The following is an 18,770-nucleotide window of genomic DNA, read 5'->3' on the forward strand; positions in this document are numbered from 1 at the left end:
AATGATTCAACGCAGGGTGTGGTATTGTGTAAGCGATCTCTATGAGCGAATTTGAGGCTTCAAGATCAAACCATTCCAACTACCAAAGATGATGGTGTCGTCGTTCTCTTCCAGTTCGATTGTGTAAACAACGGGTGCCCCGTCCGCGAAAAAGACATGTACGCTCCGAGCGTCTCATCCGAAGCAAGTCCGATCGACTGGAAAGAACCTGCGGATGTCGGTGTGCTTCATATCGTCCGCTGAGTTCCAGGAATTCTGCAGCTGAGATTTCAGTGGAAAATGGCCGCGCGTGAAATTCGGCTCTTTACGACTGTATCCCTGTGTTATCAGGACTACGTGAATCAGCTTGTGGGACAGAGAAACGCCTGTGGCGGCTATTACGGCTGCTTTTGCTTTTGGTAAGATGACCAACGGGTCGTTGTCTACCATTAACCGCAAGCAGTCTTTAAAAGTATCGGTTTTTGTTGGCACGTGGCACAATTGCTTTCTTTCATTGCTCCTTAAGTATTAGAGTGCTGTTGTATGACTGATCTGTAGGAGGAATACAGTCCTCCTTGCACTATGCAATAGAGAATATATCCGATAGTCAATTCGTCTACGATCTGTACATGACTTTGCGTAGTGATTTCGACCGCTTACTAGAAACTGCGAAAATCCAGGCGGAAACACACAGAGGGACAGGAACCCAATGAAGTTGAAACTCTTTAATGCAACGGCGCACTTGCGACCGGCAATCTGCCGACAATGCAGACGTGATGTTTCCAACTACGCTGTTCCAACACATTTCAGGGTTGTACTTCTAGACGGTATGGCATCTCAGGTGCCTGTCCTAGAGCCGCAAACCTTGCTAGAGGATCCGACTGGTCTGGTGAAGTCGTCACCACAAGGAGCGCGTCCCTATCTGGAACAACTCGAACTTCAGATTCGATATCGAAGAGCTTTAGAGCTTCGACTAAACTCGCGGCTCCAGGGACTGGAGTCGAAGGTTTCCGATCTCGAATCTGCGCTGGAGACGCTTGAATTTCTGCACACTGATAACACCGGTGAGCTGCAGCTGCTGGGGGAACTCGAGACCCGCTTCGAACTGTGCGACGGCGTCTACGCTCGCGCGGTGATTGATCGACAGTCCCTCAAAACAGTGTTTCTGTGGCTTGGGGCGAAGACTATGGTTGAGTTTTCCTGCGAAGAGGCGAAAGCCCTTCTTGAGAGGAATCTGGATCTGGCTCGAAAGTCAGTGAGGGAGCTGAAAGAGCAGCTCAATACGGTCCGTTCTGAAATAGTGACTGCGGAAGTGAACATGTCACGTTTGTACAACGCGGAAGTTGAATTGCGAAGAAAATAATGACTTAGAATGAGGCGAGAAAGGAAACCGTCTAGAAGAGTGTCTCGGTCTCGACAAGATGCTGGTTCTTGTCAACGGTTGCTTTGGTATCGATTTCCTCAAGGATGTTTCTGTGTGTAATGATCGGTTATACTCAAAGCACTGAATTTTGGAACAGCTGTGCTGGCTCACCTTTTATGTTTTTGTTTGTCTTTCTCTCAGGTCCCTCATAAAAGCAATCCATCCTTTGGGTGCGAGAACGCTCGCGGAAACACCAAAGGCCCTCACTGCCAGCTTGCGAGCATAAGGGCTTCAGTTCTACGAGTGAGTCACTCTGTGGGTTCACCAAGCGAATGAGCTACACGTCGCCTGGCCCTGATCCTGGGGCTCGGGAGCCCAAAACAGAACTTATCCAGCGCTACCCCAACGATTGCCTCTTCTTCTGCGCATTCCACTCCATGCGTACGCTGACAATGACTCCAAAACATGCGGCAGGGTGTCGAGTTTCCACACCCTTCATACGAATGGTGATGAAGAGTCACCGATGGAATACGCAGAAGCACGCGGCTATGGGAGGCCTTTGCGCGTCGCATACCTGGTCATCGATTCCGTATGGAAACACGAGCTCGTATTCCGCGGGCAACGGACGTTTGCCGCTCTCGATGAGACACGTCCAGCTACGGACGCTCGACATGTGGCTAGGTACGCCACGAAGGGCATATTGCCGTCCTACACGACGACACAAGCGAGCATGAAGCCACCATGTGCTCCAGTGGCGACCACATCCCGCAGTTGCCACCGAGCCGCCAAACAGACATGTCCCTTCGACACACCTGATCGTTCGTCGACGCACTTTTGGCTTCTTGGTCCCACTCTCATCTGCCGCGATCTCAGAAGAGATCGCTGTCCAGTACGCCGTAGGTGCCATCGAGTACACACGCGAGGGCGGCGTTGAGCGGCTCGGCGATCCTGCATACTGGTTCAGGTTCAGAGCAGTCAAAGGCCCCTTGTCGGTTGTCAACCGCCATACAAGCGCTCGCGGATCTATAGACGACGAGTCGTTCGCATCCGTGGACCCGAAAGCCGCAGAACGCCTTCAGAGCTCGCGCAGCTTCGTTCCCGGCGGATGCTCGCGCAGCTTCTCTAGCTTTGGTGCACCTCGTCCAGCAGCAGCTGTTCAGAGCAGCTGCGCATGCAGAGGAGCCAGCTGTGCGCATTCCTCGGGGCGTGCTCGAGCGAGCCTTTCCGAGGCACAGTACAGCTGATGCTCTGCACAGAGGATGCGATACGGCGTGCTCGTGAACTAGCGGAATTGCAAACAAACACATAAACACGCTTACTCACATACACATAAACACAAACACACATTCTAGCGTACCTTGACCTGCACGCTACCGCATCAGCGAACGCAAGTGCTACAGTATAGGTCCCTGAAGGAATCGAATGAGCACCACTATCCTCGAGCAGCTGCAGTTCCGCGCTGAGCGCTCCATGAGGCGCACGCTTTTGATGCCGCATCCTACACTCAGTGGCCGAGAAAAGCGTGACTGATGCAGCGGATTCATGGCGCGTCGATAGAGCTAAACTGCGGAATAGTGGCGGAGACTGCACTGGCAGCGGACTCGGAAGCGCTGCCCCAACGCCAGCCAGAGTCGCCCTCGCACCGAGCCGACAAGCTGGCTTTCGCTAGCGCGTTCCGTGAGTCGGAGAACAAAGTGGCCGATCAACTGCGTCGTTTGGAGGGAGCGTACGGCGTGGAGCACGCTACAGCGCACAGGCGCTTCTCTCCATTTCGCTTGACACGAGCGTACGTCGAGTGCAGTGATCGGCTCTGCAGGACGCTCACCGACGCGTTCAGCACACCGTACGCACAGCGCGAGCACGAGCACGAGCACGAGCACGAACTCACAACGAAACAGGTAGCGTGGACGAGTGTGAAGCAGTGCCGGACGCTCTAGACGGTGTACGGCAAGCTTGCCGGACGTCCGACGGCGATGCAACTGGACGCGGCAGGCTCTCTGGGGCGTGACCCCCACCCCCCCGGCAGCGACGTACTGTAGGGCTCTCACTCTCCCCGAAACTCGAACGCCAGGCTCAGCGTCTGGAAATATGTCGGGCGTGTGGAGCGTCCAGCGAGTTTGTGCCGAACGAGTTCGCCAACGAATCCACGAGGTCTCAGTGTGGGCGTTGCGGTGAAACGCGACAGACTACCGATGCAGCACTATCAGAGGCGAGTTGCCAGGAGAGCGAGTCCAACGGGTTTCCGCCTGGAGTTAGACACCGAAATGGTACGTTTCAGGAAACCAGCGAGTTTGGTGTGTCGTTTATATACACCGGGATCGGTTCTTCTTCGCGGATACTGAACGATAATGGTTTTCAGCTATTCGATGCTAATGAGTACAGCCTCCGTCACTCTTTCAGATAAAGAAACCAAAGCGCCCAATTTTCACTTCGAAACTGAGTTCACCCAATGCGCCAGTCACAAACCGGTACGAGCCTTCCATTGACCCAACCAACTCGCCCGCCGCAGCAGGCCTCTTGAGTTTTATGGGGCATGCCGAAGTGTAAGTGAACTCCTCACCGCGCTCCAGCACGGGTTGCTTGCCAATCACGCCGGGGCCGCGAACCTCGGAAACGAGGCCCTCCTTTGTCTGAATACGCCAATAGCGGGCAACGAGCTGGATGGTCTTCGACGTCTCATTCACAATGCGGACGTTATACCCGAAGAGATACTCCCCTGCCTCAGGTTTGGAGTCTTCGAGACGATAGAATGTTTCCACGCGAACGCGGACACCATTGTCCACCGTGTCGGTAACGTTTGTTAGTCTCTGCTCCGCCTCTTGTGAAGAAGCAGGCGCTGGATTCGGCGTCGAACCGAAGGCTGCTTCAAGTCGCTTCAAGGCAGCCGAGAGCTCCGGCGAGGGTTTCGGATGCCTTGAGCCCCGCTTTCGACCCGCCTCCGGGAACGCGCTCCTTCTCGTGTCGGACGCCTTGCGACCAGTGTCTTTTTTCTGTGGTCCGGTACGTTTTTCCACAGCATGTTCCACTGGCGGCGGCGACTCCTTCGACAGCGCCTCACGGAGCGCTTGAATCTCCTCTTCGCGCTTTGCCTCCTCAGCTTTCAGCAACGCCTGCTTGAGGTAGACGAAGCGGTCCGTTTGACGCGCTTCGTGCGCTTCATCTCGCAAACGTGCCGCATCCTCGAAACGCTCTTCTTCCACAGCACGTCGAACTTCCTCTTCGAGATGAAAGATGCGTTTCCAGAGAGCTCTGCGCGAGTTTTCGTCAAGTCGTGGCGGTGCTCTTTGAAGCGAATCCAGGCCGTTCACACACATTCGCGGACGTCGACCACGAGCCGTGGCAGTCGGAAACCGCACATGACCCACACGAACGCACTTGTAGCTCGCCCTGGGTGCCTTGGGTAAGAAAAAACTCACGTTTGCAAACATTTGTTTGGAGGTACACAGAGCACTTCACGTTATCACACAGTTGTTCCCCAGGCAGGGGGTTCACCAGATCACAACGGATTCGCGAAGCAGCATCCACGCTCGAATCGGGAGCTCCGTGCGCCCTCGCCTGGGGCGAAGGCGCTCCCTGGGCTTTCTCTGACAAGCGAAGCTGACTCCGTGCCGGAACACCGGCCGGCAATGGGGTTGCCTCTGGGTGCCTGTGTCCCTGTGTGCATAGGATTCTGGAAGGAAAAAAACTTCGACTCTGGGGCGTACGCTCTCCTTGGCCAGAGAAGGTTTGGAAGCGGGGGCCTCTGATGTCGTCCTTATCAGCTAGGTGGGAAATCTTTCGAAAATCGATTTGTCTATGAGCATCGATGTTCGTACTGAATCATGCCCATGTCAGACGGAAATGGAATAAGTCTCGCCTGGCTAGCTCGGACGTACACACTAACGTTTGTATCTCTTCCCACTGCCTTCAATACCAGACGTCGTGAGTTTTTTTCTGTGATTGCGTTCTTTTCCTCGCTCTTATTCCCTGTTTAGAACACGCCAGTCTCTCTTGGCCAACAAGATCCGTTCTTAGTAGTCGATGTATGTTGATGACGGCTTCAGAGTTCCGATTATTTCTCTTTCGGCAGCTGCCGACGCGCTGCATGCACAGATGATAGATATGAGTCACGATTCGCTTACAAGATTCATATTATTTTAATGTAGCCTCGAAGCGCCCTTCGCAGCGGTGACACTTGACCATGGTCAGGTTTTCACATATGCCTACCACCTCACCTACTCGTTCAAGGGCCGCCCTACGCCCTGTAAACGCATACTCTGTTGCTCGGCTCACGTCCTTGGCTGTTACAGAAGGCTCCGATCGATAACCCGCTCCGATTACGGACCCGGTGCCATACCCTGTGATCAGGGGCTTCATCCGCGCGATCCCCTCGGCGGGAACGCTCTCCGCTGCACGTACTCCCTGTTCTGTGCTATAGAGGATTTGTGGAATGCCACGTTGTCCATGATGAAACAAGTCCCGAAACGAAGGTCGACGCTACAGACCAGATCCAGGAATTTCGATCTGTATATGCTGCTTTCGTGCAAACCGCTGTCGCACATTCCATTAAAAACGATTGCTCCGATGGTTAAATTCCGAGTCCGAGACAGGTTCCCATACAAAACAAAGAGTCAGGAACCTTTCGGAGCGTACCCGTTGAGACGCATCACGCTGCTGTCGACTGCCGTTTCGTCGCTGGCGAAAGGACTGGAGGATTTGTCTTTCCAGTGGACTTGATGACATGTCTTGGCAAGTTCAATGAATACTCAGCATGAGCTTGTGCACAAGCCATCAGCGGGCATTGTATTATTCCCCCGTCAATGCAGCTGGCAAATTCGCTTCGCCTACTGGTCGCCTTGAAATAGGAAAACCGAAGCTTGAAGAATGCGTGGTTTGAACGCGTCGTTCGTTGGAGAAGGAGCACTGCGGAGGCCTCTAAGTATGAATGGCATGATGGAATCGGCTGTTTGTCAACTGCCGCTCATGGTTGTCGAGAAGCATCCCAATTCTCGTGATGTAACAAATTTCAGCGATAGCGAATCGAAGGATCCACAACAGAAAGACGACCGAGAATCCTAAAACTACACAAGAATCCCTTAGCTCCTACTTCTGCATCTTAAGTGTAGAGGCTGTACGCCTGGAAGAAAGTTCGGAAAAATCTATAGGCAGGAGTATAGCAAATGGTTCTACTCCTTTTGTTAATCTGATACGGGCTCGGTCCCGACGCACGTTCACGAACGTTGCAGCATTCTCAAGCAGTGCTGCCTTGCGGAACGCGTGTAGCACGTATTGCCGCTCAATTCCATAAAAAACATAATTGTCTTATTTATGTAGGCGTGTTTTGCCTTGTCCAGAATGACGCACTTGCACGCTGTTTGCCAACGTGGACAAAGATCGATTTGGACGTGCACGCTATCCAGCGGTCTTTGGAGCTTCGCGCACTGTTTCGGGGGTTTTTCTCAATGACAAAACGTTTACATTTACCATGGATTTCAGATTGCGGGATGCATCATGGCTTTTAGGTTAGCATCCATCATGAAGCACCTACCACCAAGCTCCATTACCCATACTTCCTCTCGGATATTCTGGTCGTTTCGCACGCTCCATCGTGTGCCGAGTGCCTGCCGTGAGCACCCGCCATCGCGCTTAGACCGCTGAAGCAGATGCTGCGCGGAGACAGAACGGTTTTGCCATACTACTGTGGGCGTCGGCTCGCGGAATCCTGTATCTGATACGCAATCTCGGCGAATTATCATTCTGGGAGCCTGCAAGCTGCGCAGTCAGAGGCGCTGTTTGCGACAGCGCAAAGCGATGTAGAAGGGTCCACTAGGACCCGGTCGACGCCCCAATGCGGCATACCTTCTACGAGTCCCAGATTAAACTGCATTTCGGACGAGTCGCTCAGACCTTGCAGCGGCATATGTCACTTAAGAAACACGTAGCACCAGCCTACCAGACTAGTCCGGCTCGCGGTGCCTTCTGCCTAGAAGGTAAACTTTAGACAATACGGGAACATTTGTCCCCTTTGAACGTTAATCGTAGAGGAGGAAAAATATATAAAGAGTCGCAGGTGAATCCAGAGTCTCTGCTTTTTATTCTAAATAGCGCACTCGATACGCGCACATAGGACATCTGACAGTCACCGGATACGACGTCCATGTCGCCGTTGAAGGGAAACGCGATCGTGATCAACAGCGTGTTGTACTGCCGGTAAAGTTGGACTTGCGTTAGAGTCATAGCAATGTATAGTTCTTCAATTCAATTTTGTTTCAGCCTTCAAGTAAGTATATTCAAGTGATTTTTCGCGAGTTCTGGTAGAAGCGTTCCATGAACGTTCTTTTCCAAAAAAATAAAAAAGGAAAGTTATGGAAGAGCACGTCGACAATTGTGGAAGCCTGGTGTCGCCGGCTGGCAGAAAAAAACGAAAAACAGAGCCTATCCCGCAGGAACAGGAGAGGACGAAGAAGCGAAGGCAGGAGGCCCTACGTGGAAGGCTCCAAAAAAGACAACTGTACGACGAGATGGTGGTGAAATCCTGTCTTCGTAAACGTATCAGGGATCCATACAAGGAAAGGTTGCGAGACGCTATCAGAAACCTTGTCGATTCGTACTCCAAGAAGGATGTAAAGACATCGTCAGGACTAGCGCATTTGGCGAAGGAGATGTACGAAGATGTGGCGCATATGGAAACAGTCGAGGGTCTGGGCTAGTTCTTCAACATGACCATGATTCGTCGTCTGATGCTTGGTACAGGGGAATCTTCGACGAAAAAAGAGCTATTGCAAGCCCTCCGCGAAAACTTCGCGGAATTCCACTTCGAGGGTACTCGATACAGGGGTGACCGGGATATTTACACATGCGGGGCGATGAAGTTCATCATGAACGTAAAGAACCATTTGACGATGAACCTCGAAAGTTTCATGATGAGCGCCGTGTTTGCGCTATACCTGGGCATCTCTCGCAAAGGAAAATGAGCGATTATCAATGGCATCACGAACGATCGCCAGCATGAAAATGAGGTATAATTTGTCGACAAGAGGGCGTCAAAAGAGAGCACGGATGAAGCTTCTGTGATCCGTGCGGCTATTCAAGAGCACCGTGCAGTCTTAGGGTTGGTGAATCTAGCAGAAAAGATATCAGCGTTGAAAAAAGATAAGGAAAGATACTATCGCCTCGTCCTGCGCTATTTTGTGTTTCCGGACCGTGAACTCGAACGCAAGGCAGAGATGAAGCTGAGTGAGGAGACAAAAAAAGAGTGGTAGAGACGGAAGGCTTTTCTAATGGGGAAGCGCTTCAACGTCGTTCCAATGTGCAACATCAAGTCACATTTCGTGACTATCGACTAAAGAATCCTTCACGGCATCATGAAGGAGATGTGTCCGGAGTTCGATGTTAGCAGGGAGGAGTTCTCCGGTGAAAACCGGGAGACGTACTGGAAGAATATCTTCAGTTTCAAACGTCTGAGAGTGAGCAAGCAAAAGTTGTTTACTGGGATGATTGAAACCGATGGAGTAGCCTTGTGTATACACTATCGGCGGTTGAAGAGAGATCGTCCAGTTCCCCCCTCGGCGAACCATGAAGATGAGAAAGAGGCGGATCTTGCGACGCAGGAGGTAGAGGATAACGACCTCGTCGTTGGCGTGACGAAGGATGAAGATGAGAAGAAGGAGGATCCTGCGACGCAGGAGATGCAGGATAACGACCTTGTCGTTGGCGCGACGAAGCATGAAGAAAAGAAGTAGGCGTGCCTTGAGACGAAGAAATTGCAGGATAACGACTTTGTCGTTGGCGCGGACCCCGGAAACACAAATATCATCACCATCGCAGCACCGAAGCGTGCAGAAGAATGTACTGACGGCAACTTGCGTCCGAAAGACATGCGTCTTTTGAGGTTCTCGAGAGCGAGATACTATCAAGAATCCGGTATAATGAATGCAAGGAAGAAAATCGTTACGTAGAATGCAGGAATGAAGGATCACCTGGAAGCTTTGAGCTAGGTGACAAGTCGAGGAGCGGACTTTGAAGCTTTTCGGAAATTCATGGAAGTTCGCATTGCGCATTGGGATGCGCTGTGGGAGGAGTATACAAAGCCCCGGCGGGCTCGTTTGCGAATGAATTTGTATTGTGGGAAGCAGCGGGCGTTCGCGAACTTTTTCAGTCAGTTGAGTGCCCTCAAAGAGGATGAAACTCAGCGGCTAGTAGTGGCGTACGGAGCAGGGCGCTAGATGACCCAAAAAGGGACTACGCCAGCTCCAACGACAAGAACATTCAAAGAGTGTGCACGGCGTTTTGTTACAATACCGATAGATGAGTTCCGAACGTCCTATACACACCATGAACTGGGATGTACACTTCAGCGAGTGGAGATGGAAAAGTGTCAGCGGAGCCCTGAGGAAATAGCAAAGTACGGACCACTGACGGAAGAGCAAATGGAAAGGAGGGTGAAAGTTCGTGGACTCCTTGCACTAGTAAGTACAACGTCTAATGGCAAGAAACGAACGGAGTTTGTGAACCGTGACTTTAATGCCGCTATCAATATATGCAGATGTGCGGTGCTGGAGAGTAGACCTCCAAGGTCGACAAGAGTGAACTTTGTTGGACAACCCGTCAAAGTCGAACTATATGAGAATAAATTGGAACCAATAATAGGTGGCCGGTCCAAAAAGGCTGGGAGGCGTCTGCACATCAGCTGGAGAGTTCTTCTCCAGGGCCCCGGTCGCCACTACTGTACACTGCTGCCGGTAGCAACAAGTAGCAAAAGTTCAACCGACGAGTCCACGGATGGATACTCGGCCAAAAGGTTCAGGTCACCGTTTTAGGGCTGCAGGGGCCTTCGTGGTGTGGACGGTCATCAGTGTCTTGCACCTCTACGTGACGCGGGAGTTGTTAGCGCGCTTCTTTGTCTCTGAGGTCCTACTGACGTTTATTCAGACACTTCTTAGCGCCATCTACGGCATCATTTTACTCCGCTTTGTTCGCGGTGCGGACTCGTTGCGCAAACTTTTTCGCAAAAAGCTATTGGTGAAGCTGTTGCCGGTTGCCGCTGTCGCCGTTTTCCGTGACGTGTCAAAGTTCGGGGGACTTGCGCGCATATCAGTCAACCTGACGGTCACGATACGCTCGCTCTCGCCGGTAGCGAGCGTCGTGCTGCAAAAGTTGTTCTGGGGCGAGGATTTTCCTTTGGAGACTGTCATCACTCTGATTCCAATCGTGGGAGGTGTCTCGCTCGCCTCGGCTGGTGACCTGCTCGAGGCAAGCGCTGCGTCAATGGAGCGCCTTCAAGACGTGCAGAGTGAACCTGCGTTACACTCTCTTTTGGGTCAAGGATTAGGTGACCTCAGTCGTTTTCTGGTCGGCTGCTTGTCCTGTATATTTTCTGTTTTCTTGGGTGTTGGTCATTCAATGCTCACGAAGCGACAATTTGCCGGGGCGCAGGACCGCTTGGATCCGCTCAGCATGCAGATTGCCCAGTCTGTACTGTCCCTGGCATTCTTGGCTCCGTACTTTGGGCTAAGATTTTTTGTGGGCTGTTTTGGTGTGAGTCGAGGGAAGAATACTTTTGTACAAATCTTGACAGGGAGAGCCGTTCGTTTGTTTCAAGAATGCACAGCTTCCGGTTCAAGATTTCGGGCGTCAAAAATGGTTCTCCAATCACTGGTAGGGGCGTCCGGCGACCCTGAAATCATCCAACGGCGGAAGAGCCTGTTCTGCATGCTAGCGTTGAAAGGACTTGTGAATTTTGTGCAGTCGTTGTTCTCTCTGATTTCCCTGAACGAGCTCAACAATGTGAGTTTTACCATAGCTAGCTCGATGCGCAGAATGATCAGTGGGATGATCACCGTTGTGCTTTTTTATCGGGCAAGCGTCAGCTCTTACGGTATCCTGGGGATCGCCATGAGCATTGCCGGCTGCGTCTTGTATGAACGTACATCCTCTCTTGGACATCGAAACCCTTGGGGAAAGACTCTTAAATGGGAGCGAGATACGCATGAGCGAGCTCCAGAGAGGTCTTCCCGAGTATGCGAGACACATCAGGTGAGCATCTCTGATAAATCGCTGCCATGATAGGAACTTTCCTCCAATGATCGTGGTTCCTCTCTGAATTGAATACTGATTCACGATCTTCGGGTTCCAGGTCTTTGCTTTGCCAGTTCAGGAAGTACGTAGCATCAAAAACTACTGAAGCAACCCACAAACCAGCAAGGAGTGTATATCTCATGCAAGGAACCGGGTGCAGCTATGTGGCTTGTAAACCGAAAATACATGGAGCGTCTTGTAATGGAGTTACTCCGGTGATATTTTCTATCACGAGCTACGTGTGCGGGCATAAGATTTCGACAAGTCCGGATCTTATAATCTTTTAACTTGTTTCTGGTCCACTCCCTCTGAGTCCAGTCGAATGCGTTCTCGCGGTGAAGAGCAAGCGACCGAAATCACTCTAGGATGTACGTTATAGATCGGAGACGAATTGCTTACGGGATATGTATGCTTTACTGAGTAGTGCAAGGGGGACAGCACCCCCCGCCCTGCGGCTCATTCGTATCGCAGTTCTCAGATGGTCGGGGGTCATTGAAAGAAACAAGTAGATGCTCTCAGCGCCAAGAGCTGATACTCTCCAAAGAGCTCTCGGTCTATGGTAGAAAACGACCCATTGATTAGCTTACGGAACGCAGAAGCGACGATAGTAGTCGCTGTGGGCGTCTCTGTTTCTCAACAGCTTGTTCAATGGTCCTGAAAACACCGGGATACAGTAGCAAAAAACTTTCCACTTCAGTCACGACAATATTCCACGGCATTCGCTACTACAATCGAATTCCTGTAACGTCGCGATCTGTATGAAGCACAGGACGTTGATTTGTATTTTCAGCCGATGGGACTTCCGTCGGACGAGAAGGTCGTGGGAAATATGGCCATTCGCGGAGCAGGGAGCTCGTTGTATTTAACATCGAATCTGGGGAGAAAGATGACATCATTATCTGTTCTGATTGCAATGGATTCATTCGACGGCGTCATTTCCACTCGCAGAGCAGGCGCATACAACAGCACCAATCACTTCGTCGAACCACTGAAGACTTTTTCCCTGAAGTCTGGCGAAGACCCTCTGCTGCACAACGTTGTAATTCACCATTCCGGTTGCGTTCGAGCTTTTGCTGATTCAATCGGGCTAGAGCTGCGTTTCATTCCATTGTACGCAACGTTGTTTTACCCCATCAAAGGACTGTTTTCTATTGTGAATCGTAATGATCGCTCCACTAGGCGAATCGCTGAAGCGTTCGACACACGGTGACACAACGGGGCACATTTCGTCTTTCTTCAGCACGTCCTTCTCCCTCCGGGGAGGTCTCCACCCATGGGTATACACAAGTAGGTTCATTTAAAAAAATAAAAAATCCAAGGGAGAGTCATGGGCATGGAAGTCGAGGATCCTTGAGGAGCTTTGTTGCCGGCTTCGAAAAAACAAGGAACAAAAATCCTCTTCTCGCCAACCATCGAGAGAAGAAGAACAAGTGAAGAAGAGGAAGAAGAGGGAGACAGGCAAGAAAATGTGTTTGCTCGACCGTACGACAACGAGATTTCAGTGGCAGAGAGGGTATGCGTTCTAGGAATCCTCGCATTGATGAGTTCCACCAGCTGCAGTAACCGAGGAATTGACGAGATACGATTTTGTGGAGCAGCCTCTCAGGCACGAGGTGTGCCTTGATAACCTGGAACCGATAGCGGGCTGCTAGTCAAAGAGGGCTGGGAGGCGTCCGTGACTGGGATTATAAATGCGCTCTATTGTTGCGAAACGTTTTCGTGTCACTGACGATACAAGAAATTCGCAATTTCCAGTGCTTCGATGACTGCGTTGTGTATTTGGCAAGCTGCTGCTTGTCAGTTCCACGCGTTTACTTCTGAAGCGATCGTTGCGTCAGCTGCGAATCCCGTTGAACACATTTTTTGTGCTGCTGAGAACATGTCGCTCCTAAAAAGGAAACTTGTTTTCGTTCTTGAGGAACTCCGAACCCAGCGGAGCCAAAAGTTTCCTACCGCCATTCATGTCGAATAAGCCTAAAAAACAGACGACTTCGGTACGGGTGCCAAGGAGCGGATACCCTTACCGATTTGATCAGACTCGACTACCTGACGCATACGTCGAAGAATGCAGTCAGCCTGCACAGTTCAACTCGGGGACGGCGAAGGGTTCCGAGGCGTCAGCGCCTCTCCATCGGTTAGCACACAACAGGGGACCTCTCTATCAATTCCAGCATTTATGAGCGATCTCAGAATCAGCGCATCAATTCCATTTCGAGACTGAGCGAGAGCGGCAGTAAACCGTTCTTGAGTCGCCCCATTTCGCCAAAATCGCATGCTTGCGCATGCGCGCGAAGCCCTGAAAAGACAGTACCGAAACTCACGCTCGTCTGTTCCATTGGGCCGTATGAACACGTTATTGAGAAACCGCTAGATAGCAGGATTTTCTGCACCATAAAGCAAAACAAGTTTTTTCATTAAATAGCCAGTACGCTCACTCGTTCTACGGGTCACTGCGTAGCGCCTGCCCCCGGCGATGCACGGGTGCCGCTGCGCCCGATGCGCGTGCAGCATCGGGCGCAGCAGGCACGCATTGAGGATAGAAATGTCCATTGTATAGTTATGTCCCTAATTTTTATACCCGCGCCTCGTTACCGCGCGACGCCGGTATTTCGAAATCGGAGGCATCGACTCGGTACGCTGAGAGCTTGACGTGTGCTGAGTCGGGGCGACGACGTTTCCGAGAGTATTCACTTTTCCGCGTTGTAATCAGCTTGCTTCCTATTGCTTACGTGGCAGTTGGGTGTCAAGTTGGAGCCCTTTGCCGTCGGGCCTGGAGAAGAGGTTCGTTTTCCGAACAGGAATTCTGTCTTAAAGAATATGCTTCTATAAAACCGGCACAGCGCAAGTAGCGACTCTTTCTGTGGGTGAACTCTGGTACACGCACACGATTCCAAGTTCGCCTTGCGAGGTTGATGTTCTGAGAGATCCAACGGTGAACTCTTCTGAGCAAGTATGGAGCGGTCGGGAGGAAGAGGCGACGGCGCTGCACCGCCGCACGAGCAGCCCGGAGTGCCCTGCCCCGGAGATTCACTGGCCGGGCAGGCACTATCTCGTGCCTTGAGTGGCTCTCCAGCGGAATCAAGCCCCGAGAGCAGCCAATCGACATCAAGAGGGATCCTGTCCACTAGCGGTGGCTTCATGCAATCGGAACCATCAGCAGGGGCTGGAAGTTCCATGTCCAGAGCTCCGACACGTGCAGGCCTGAGCCCGCTCTCTGCATCGCCGGTTCTCCTGGAAATTCCATACGGCTACACAGCCCAGCAACCGTTCGTAGGAACTGCGGGGATGATAGCTCGCCATGGACATTTTTTCCATGCAGTTTCTGGAATCCGCCATGAGCTGCGGACACCAGTGCTGGCACCCTTTCCGATGCAGAACATTTCCTCGATCGATGCAGCCGGTCGTATTTGGCTGCCTTATATTCAAACCATGTGTTCGGGAGCTGGCAATACCGCTTCGATGGGATATTTCGTTGACCCCCGGCGGTATTATCGGATTGTCAGCCGAAGAGAACGGCGTTTTCTCCAGTGGATGCGCATTCGAGGTCGCGAGACAAGCGTCCAGCAATCGTTTCATGACATGCATGTAATGAGCCACGCTATGTTTGTGCAAAGGAATATGTCGTTATGTGCGGGCAGAAGAAGGCGGCGGCATGAGTCGCGAAGGGCTCATGCCCTCCGTCGCCGCCGCGATAACTCTGGAAGGTTCCTGTCTGGTCCTGCGACGCGCCCGCACTCAACAGTATCCCAGCAAAGTCATTCAACAGCGTCGATGGAGCCACGGACGGGCACCGAAAGCGTCGAAAAGAACGACCAGGCATCGTTCCATGGTGAGTCATAATTGAATTCGTGAAGCTCCGGCCCTGTTCATTGCAATTGTACAGCGGCAACTGGGGAACCCTATTCATTTTTATGCTGTTCTACATCAACATTTGATAGGATTCGCGCGAACTTTCCTTTTTGGAAAAGCAGATGCCTCGCTTATGAAGGCTCAAACTGTTCAAGCCCTGTCCATTGTCTATTTTGGTCGTAAAGGAGTCGTCACATATTGAAGCTTTCCGCGTCAAAACACAGAACTCAGACGGTAGTGAAGGGTAGCTTGCTTTTTCGTGATGTCGTGTGCGGCATGCGCCCACAGAGCGCACTGATGTTTATGAGCAGGCGCTGCGGTGGCCGTTAACACTACTGGACGGCGCCATCTCTCAGGTGCTGCTTCGTACTGCGTCATCGGCGGATCTGGAGACCCTTCGGACCTGGTTCCTTCGGCAGTCGTCAACTAAGGAACCTGGAAAGTGCTCCACCCGAGGGTGCGCTCATCGAAATACAGAACGACAAGCAGCCGCAGGATCGGCGTTGCACACAGTTGACACCGGCCTTCGCCTGATGCGTTTCATGACACGGGTGCTTACGGGACAGCACCGAATTTTATGAGCACTCCTTTGGGTGGTCATGGAGCGAGTCCGAGTGGCAAAGCGCGCTGCGCAGATCATGCTCGGAGAGCTTGCGGACAACAGGTTTGCATTGATATATTGAACATCTGCATGCGAACGCTCTATAGGATAGCGACAATAACATTACGACCGGCTGATGTTGCTGCCAAAAATCGCTCAGGCAAGTTTGAGTCTCAGTGAATACAGATTCGGAGACGGAATTTCTCAGGTCTACGTTGCAAGCTGGTAAAATTGTTGCCCGGAGCTGCGCTTCAATGCTTGTCCTTTGATTGTTCAGGCCGACCAAATATTTTCTCGCATCGTACCTGTATCATAAAAGGTACAAAAATTCTCGTTCCAGTGCCTCATGACCTTTGTCTTAACGATAAAGAATCGCTGTAGTTTGTTTCTCTAGCATGCACTGGGATGCGCATACCTTGTCGCTGCCGCGGACACGATTAAACGTTCGATAAACTTCAGCTGAGACGCGCTACAGCATAACGATCATCGATTGCATCCGCTCTCGTTTGCCTCTGCCGTACATTGAAGTTCTGGTACATTCCAGTCGTAGACTTTTAAAGGTGGATACAAGTCATCGGCTCTGAAACTTCTGAAGTAGCTGATCAAGCAGTTTTTCGAGACGCAAAAACCGCGGTGCGAACTGGAATGGTACCCAGAACCCAATAGGAACGTAGCCGTTTCCGATACCGGTAACAAGCCCGGCACTGAAACCGATACCGCAGACAGCTCCAGCTCCGAAACCACCTCCAAAGACGGCAATCGGTCGAGGTAAAACGAGTCCGCCCACAGCGCCTGGTGCTGAAAGCGCATACCCTGCACCAATGCCGAGAAACGGGCCACCGACGGCACAGCCGAATCCGAAAACCCAACCCAGTCCCCCGAAGAGATAGCTTTTTGGTGGAGGCGGGGCCCCGTAGGGATAGCTTTTCTCCTGCAAAATTTTGTGAAGTTCCTCAAGCTCCGAAAGCTTTCTATCAGTTGCGACGATACGAGTTATGCTTAAACGTGTTGCGAGCGACTTGCTCCGCGGCGGCTGCACGCAGGGCATAGTCGCTGGATGTCGTGACTGAAGCAGTGCTTCCTTAACAGCGCCCCGTTTCATGACTCTCTACCATTGTCGACGCGTTGGAGCTTTTCCCGCTCCCAGGCGTAACGAAAGGACGCACGCAAGTATTGTGTCAACTCGATGCCCCGTAAAGACCGTGAAAAATCGGGATTGGTTGCTCAGGCAGCAGAGCGCCCGGGACTGTGAACCTAATCTTGTGTTTCAACTTGATTTTGTTTCATCCGCACTGTGGTGTATAGAAGGAGACAGAAACCACGATGCAATGTATCGCATATATTGTAGACGAATGCCTGTGGGATATACTCTGTACTGAACAGTACAGGGAGGACTGCATTCCTCCTTCAGGTCAGTCATGCCGTCGTACGCAGATGGTTGCGGAACACTGCAAGAACAACGTATATGCGGTCTGCGCTAAAAACCCCATATTTTAGAAGACTTCTTGCCGTCAATGAAAGGAACCGAACCGTTGATCACCGTACGGAACGCAGAAGCGACGAAAGTAGTCGCCACGGGCATCTCTTTTTCTCAACAGCTTGTTCGAGTCGTCCGGAAAACACTGGGATACGGTCGCGAAAAATGTTCTAGTCGAATCACGAACACTTTCTACCAAAATAGCGACGACAGCGTTCATAGAACGTCACAATCCGTGTAAAGCCGAGGGAGGTCGGTTTGTATCTTCAGTCGATGAGACTTTATTCTGACGAAACCGTCGAAGCGTACAGGGGTATTCGAGGTGAAGGATCCCGTTGTACGTACGCTTGAACTCGAATAGAACGAGGACATTATCTGTTCTAGCTTTAGTGGATATGTTTGGTGGCCTCAGTTTCGCTCGTAGAGAAGGCGCATAGAATAGCACCAATTTTGCCGAATCATTGAAGGCTTTTCCCCAGACGTCTGGCGACTTCCTTTAGCTGGACAACATGGCATTTCCCCCTTTCGGTTACGTTCAAGCTTTTGCACATCGTATCGGGCTAGAGCTGCTTTTCATTACTTAGTAATTTCCGTTGTTTTACCGCATCGGAGGAGTCTTTTCCATCGTGAATCGTAATGATCGCTCCACTGGGCGAATCGCTGAACCGTTCAGCACACAGTGAAACAACGGGGCACATGTCGCCTCTCTTCCGCAAGTCCATCTCACTCCAGGAAGGTCCTGACCCAGGAACATAAACAAGTGCGTTCGTTTGAAGCAACAGAGATCCAAGGGAAAGGTATGGGCGTACAAGTTGAGGATCCTGGTGTACCGTCATTGCCAGGTTCTCCAAAACAACGAAGAAAATCATCTTCTCGCCGATAATCGAGCGATGGAGAGCAACGCACGACGAAGAGGAGGATGACAATGAGTAAGGCGAGAAGAGGTGTTTACCCCACAGGACGACAACGAGACTGTAGTGGCGTATAGGGCACGAGTTCGAGGAATCCCGGCAAAGATGAGTTTCACCATCGCCGGTAAATGCAGGGAATACGTAAATCGAGAATTCAACGCTGCTATAAGCACCAGACGATGTGCGATGCTGAAGAATAGACCTGAGGCGCTGACATGATCTAATTTTGTAGGGCAGCCTCTCAGGGTCGAAGTGCACAAGGAGCGGCTGACGCCGATAGCAGGATACCGGTCGAAACAAACTGGGAGGCGTCTGCGGATGGATAGTGATTCGCCCTGTGATCGCGAGGCTTTTCCGCACCACTTATCACACTTGAATCATGATCGAAGAGTGGTAAATCGCATTGTTTCCCGAAAGACGAGTCATCAGTACCTGCGAAACATCTTCTCTACCATGTGAATGACCATCTCCTGCGGTATTTTGAAAATGGAGTGCAATAAGTGATTTTTTTCGTTCGTATAGCTCAAAGAATTC

The 18,770-nt window shown here is 51.5% G+C and overlaps 6 protein-coding genes and 1 non-coding gene across 7 annotated transcripts, besides 1 other annotated feature; 4 read left to right on the plus strand and 3 right to left on the minus strand.

Moving 5' to 3' along the window:
* Window positions 1-688: 688 nt before the first annotated feature.
* On the plus strand, window positions 689-1,342 carry CYME_CMF141C (similar to prefoldin subunit3; the record flags this gene model as incomplete). The annotated part of the gene is made up of 1 exon (XM_005535733.1): window positions 689-1,342. One exon carries the CDS (start codon window positions 689-691, stop codon window positions 1,340-1,342), a length of 654 nt encoding a protein of 217 aa, XP_005535790.1.
* A 146-nt stretch (window positions 1,343-1,488) lies between these two features.
* Window positions 1,489-3,525, minus strand: CYME_CMF143T. The gene has a single exon (XR_002461265.1). It is a non-coding gene; the product is annotated as a hypothetical transcript (transcript).
* CYME_CMF142C (hypothetical protein) lies at window positions 1,675-2,076 on the plus strand (the record flags this gene model as incomplete). The annotated part of the gene is made up of 1 exon (XM_005535734.1): window positions 1,675-2,076. One exon carries the CDS (start codon window positions 1,675-1,677, stop codon window positions 2,074-2,076), a length of 402 nt encoding a protein of 133 aa, XP_005535791.1.
* A 213-nt stretch (window positions 3,526-3,738) lies between the features above and the next one.
* Window positions 3,739-4,770, minus strand: CYME_CMF144C (hypothetical protein, conserved; the record flags this gene model as incomplete). Its single annotated transcript, XM_005535735.1, has 1 exon — window positions 3,739-4,770. One exon carries the CDS (start codon window positions 4,768-4,770, stop codon window positions 3,739-3,741), a length of 1,032 nt encoding a protein of 343 aa, XP_005535792.1.
* Window positions 4,771-6,832: 2,062 nt separating this feature from the next.
* Window positions 6,833-10,062: a sequence feature (repetitive element).
* Window positions 10,063-10,102: 40 nt separating this feature from the next.
* Window positions 10,103-11,386, plus strand: CYME_CMF146C (similar to phosphate/phosphoenolpyruvate translocator precursor; the record flags this gene model as incomplete). The annotated part of the gene is made up of 1 exon (XM_005535736.1): window positions 10,103-11,386. The coding sequence occupies one exon, from the start codon at window positions 10,103-10,105 to the stop codon at window positions 11,384-11,386; it is 1,284 nt and encodes a 427-aa protein (XP_005535793.1).
* A 2,964-nt stretch (window positions 11,387-14,350) lies between these two features.
* On the plus strand, window positions 14,351-15,238 carry CYME_CMF147C (hypothetical protein; the record flags this gene model as incomplete). The annotated part of the gene is made up of 1 exon (XM_005535737.1): window positions 14,351-15,238. The coding sequence occupies one exon, from the start codon at window positions 14,351-14,353 to the stop codon at window positions 15,236-15,238; it is 888 nt and encodes a 295-aa protein (XP_005535794.1).
* A 1,181-nt stretch (window positions 15,239-16,419) lies between these two features.
* On the minus strand, window positions 16,420-16,950 carry CYME_CMF148C (hypothetical protein; the record flags this gene model as incomplete). Its single annotated transcript, XM_005535738.1, has 1 exon — window positions 16,420-16,950. One exon carries the CDS (start codon window positions 16,948-16,950, stop codon window positions 16,420-16,422), a length of 531 nt encoding a protein of 176 aa, XP_005535795.1.
* Between the last annotated feature and the right edge of the window lie 1,820 nt (window positions 16,951-18,770).

Source organism: Cyanidioschyzon merolae, chromosome 6 (assembly GCF_000091205.1).
Source record: "Cyanidioschyzon merolae strain 10D DNA, chromosome 6, complete genome".
NCBI lineage: Eukaryota > Rhodophyta > Bangiophyceae > Cyanidiales > Cyanidiaceae > Cyanidioschyzon > Cyanidioschyzon merolae.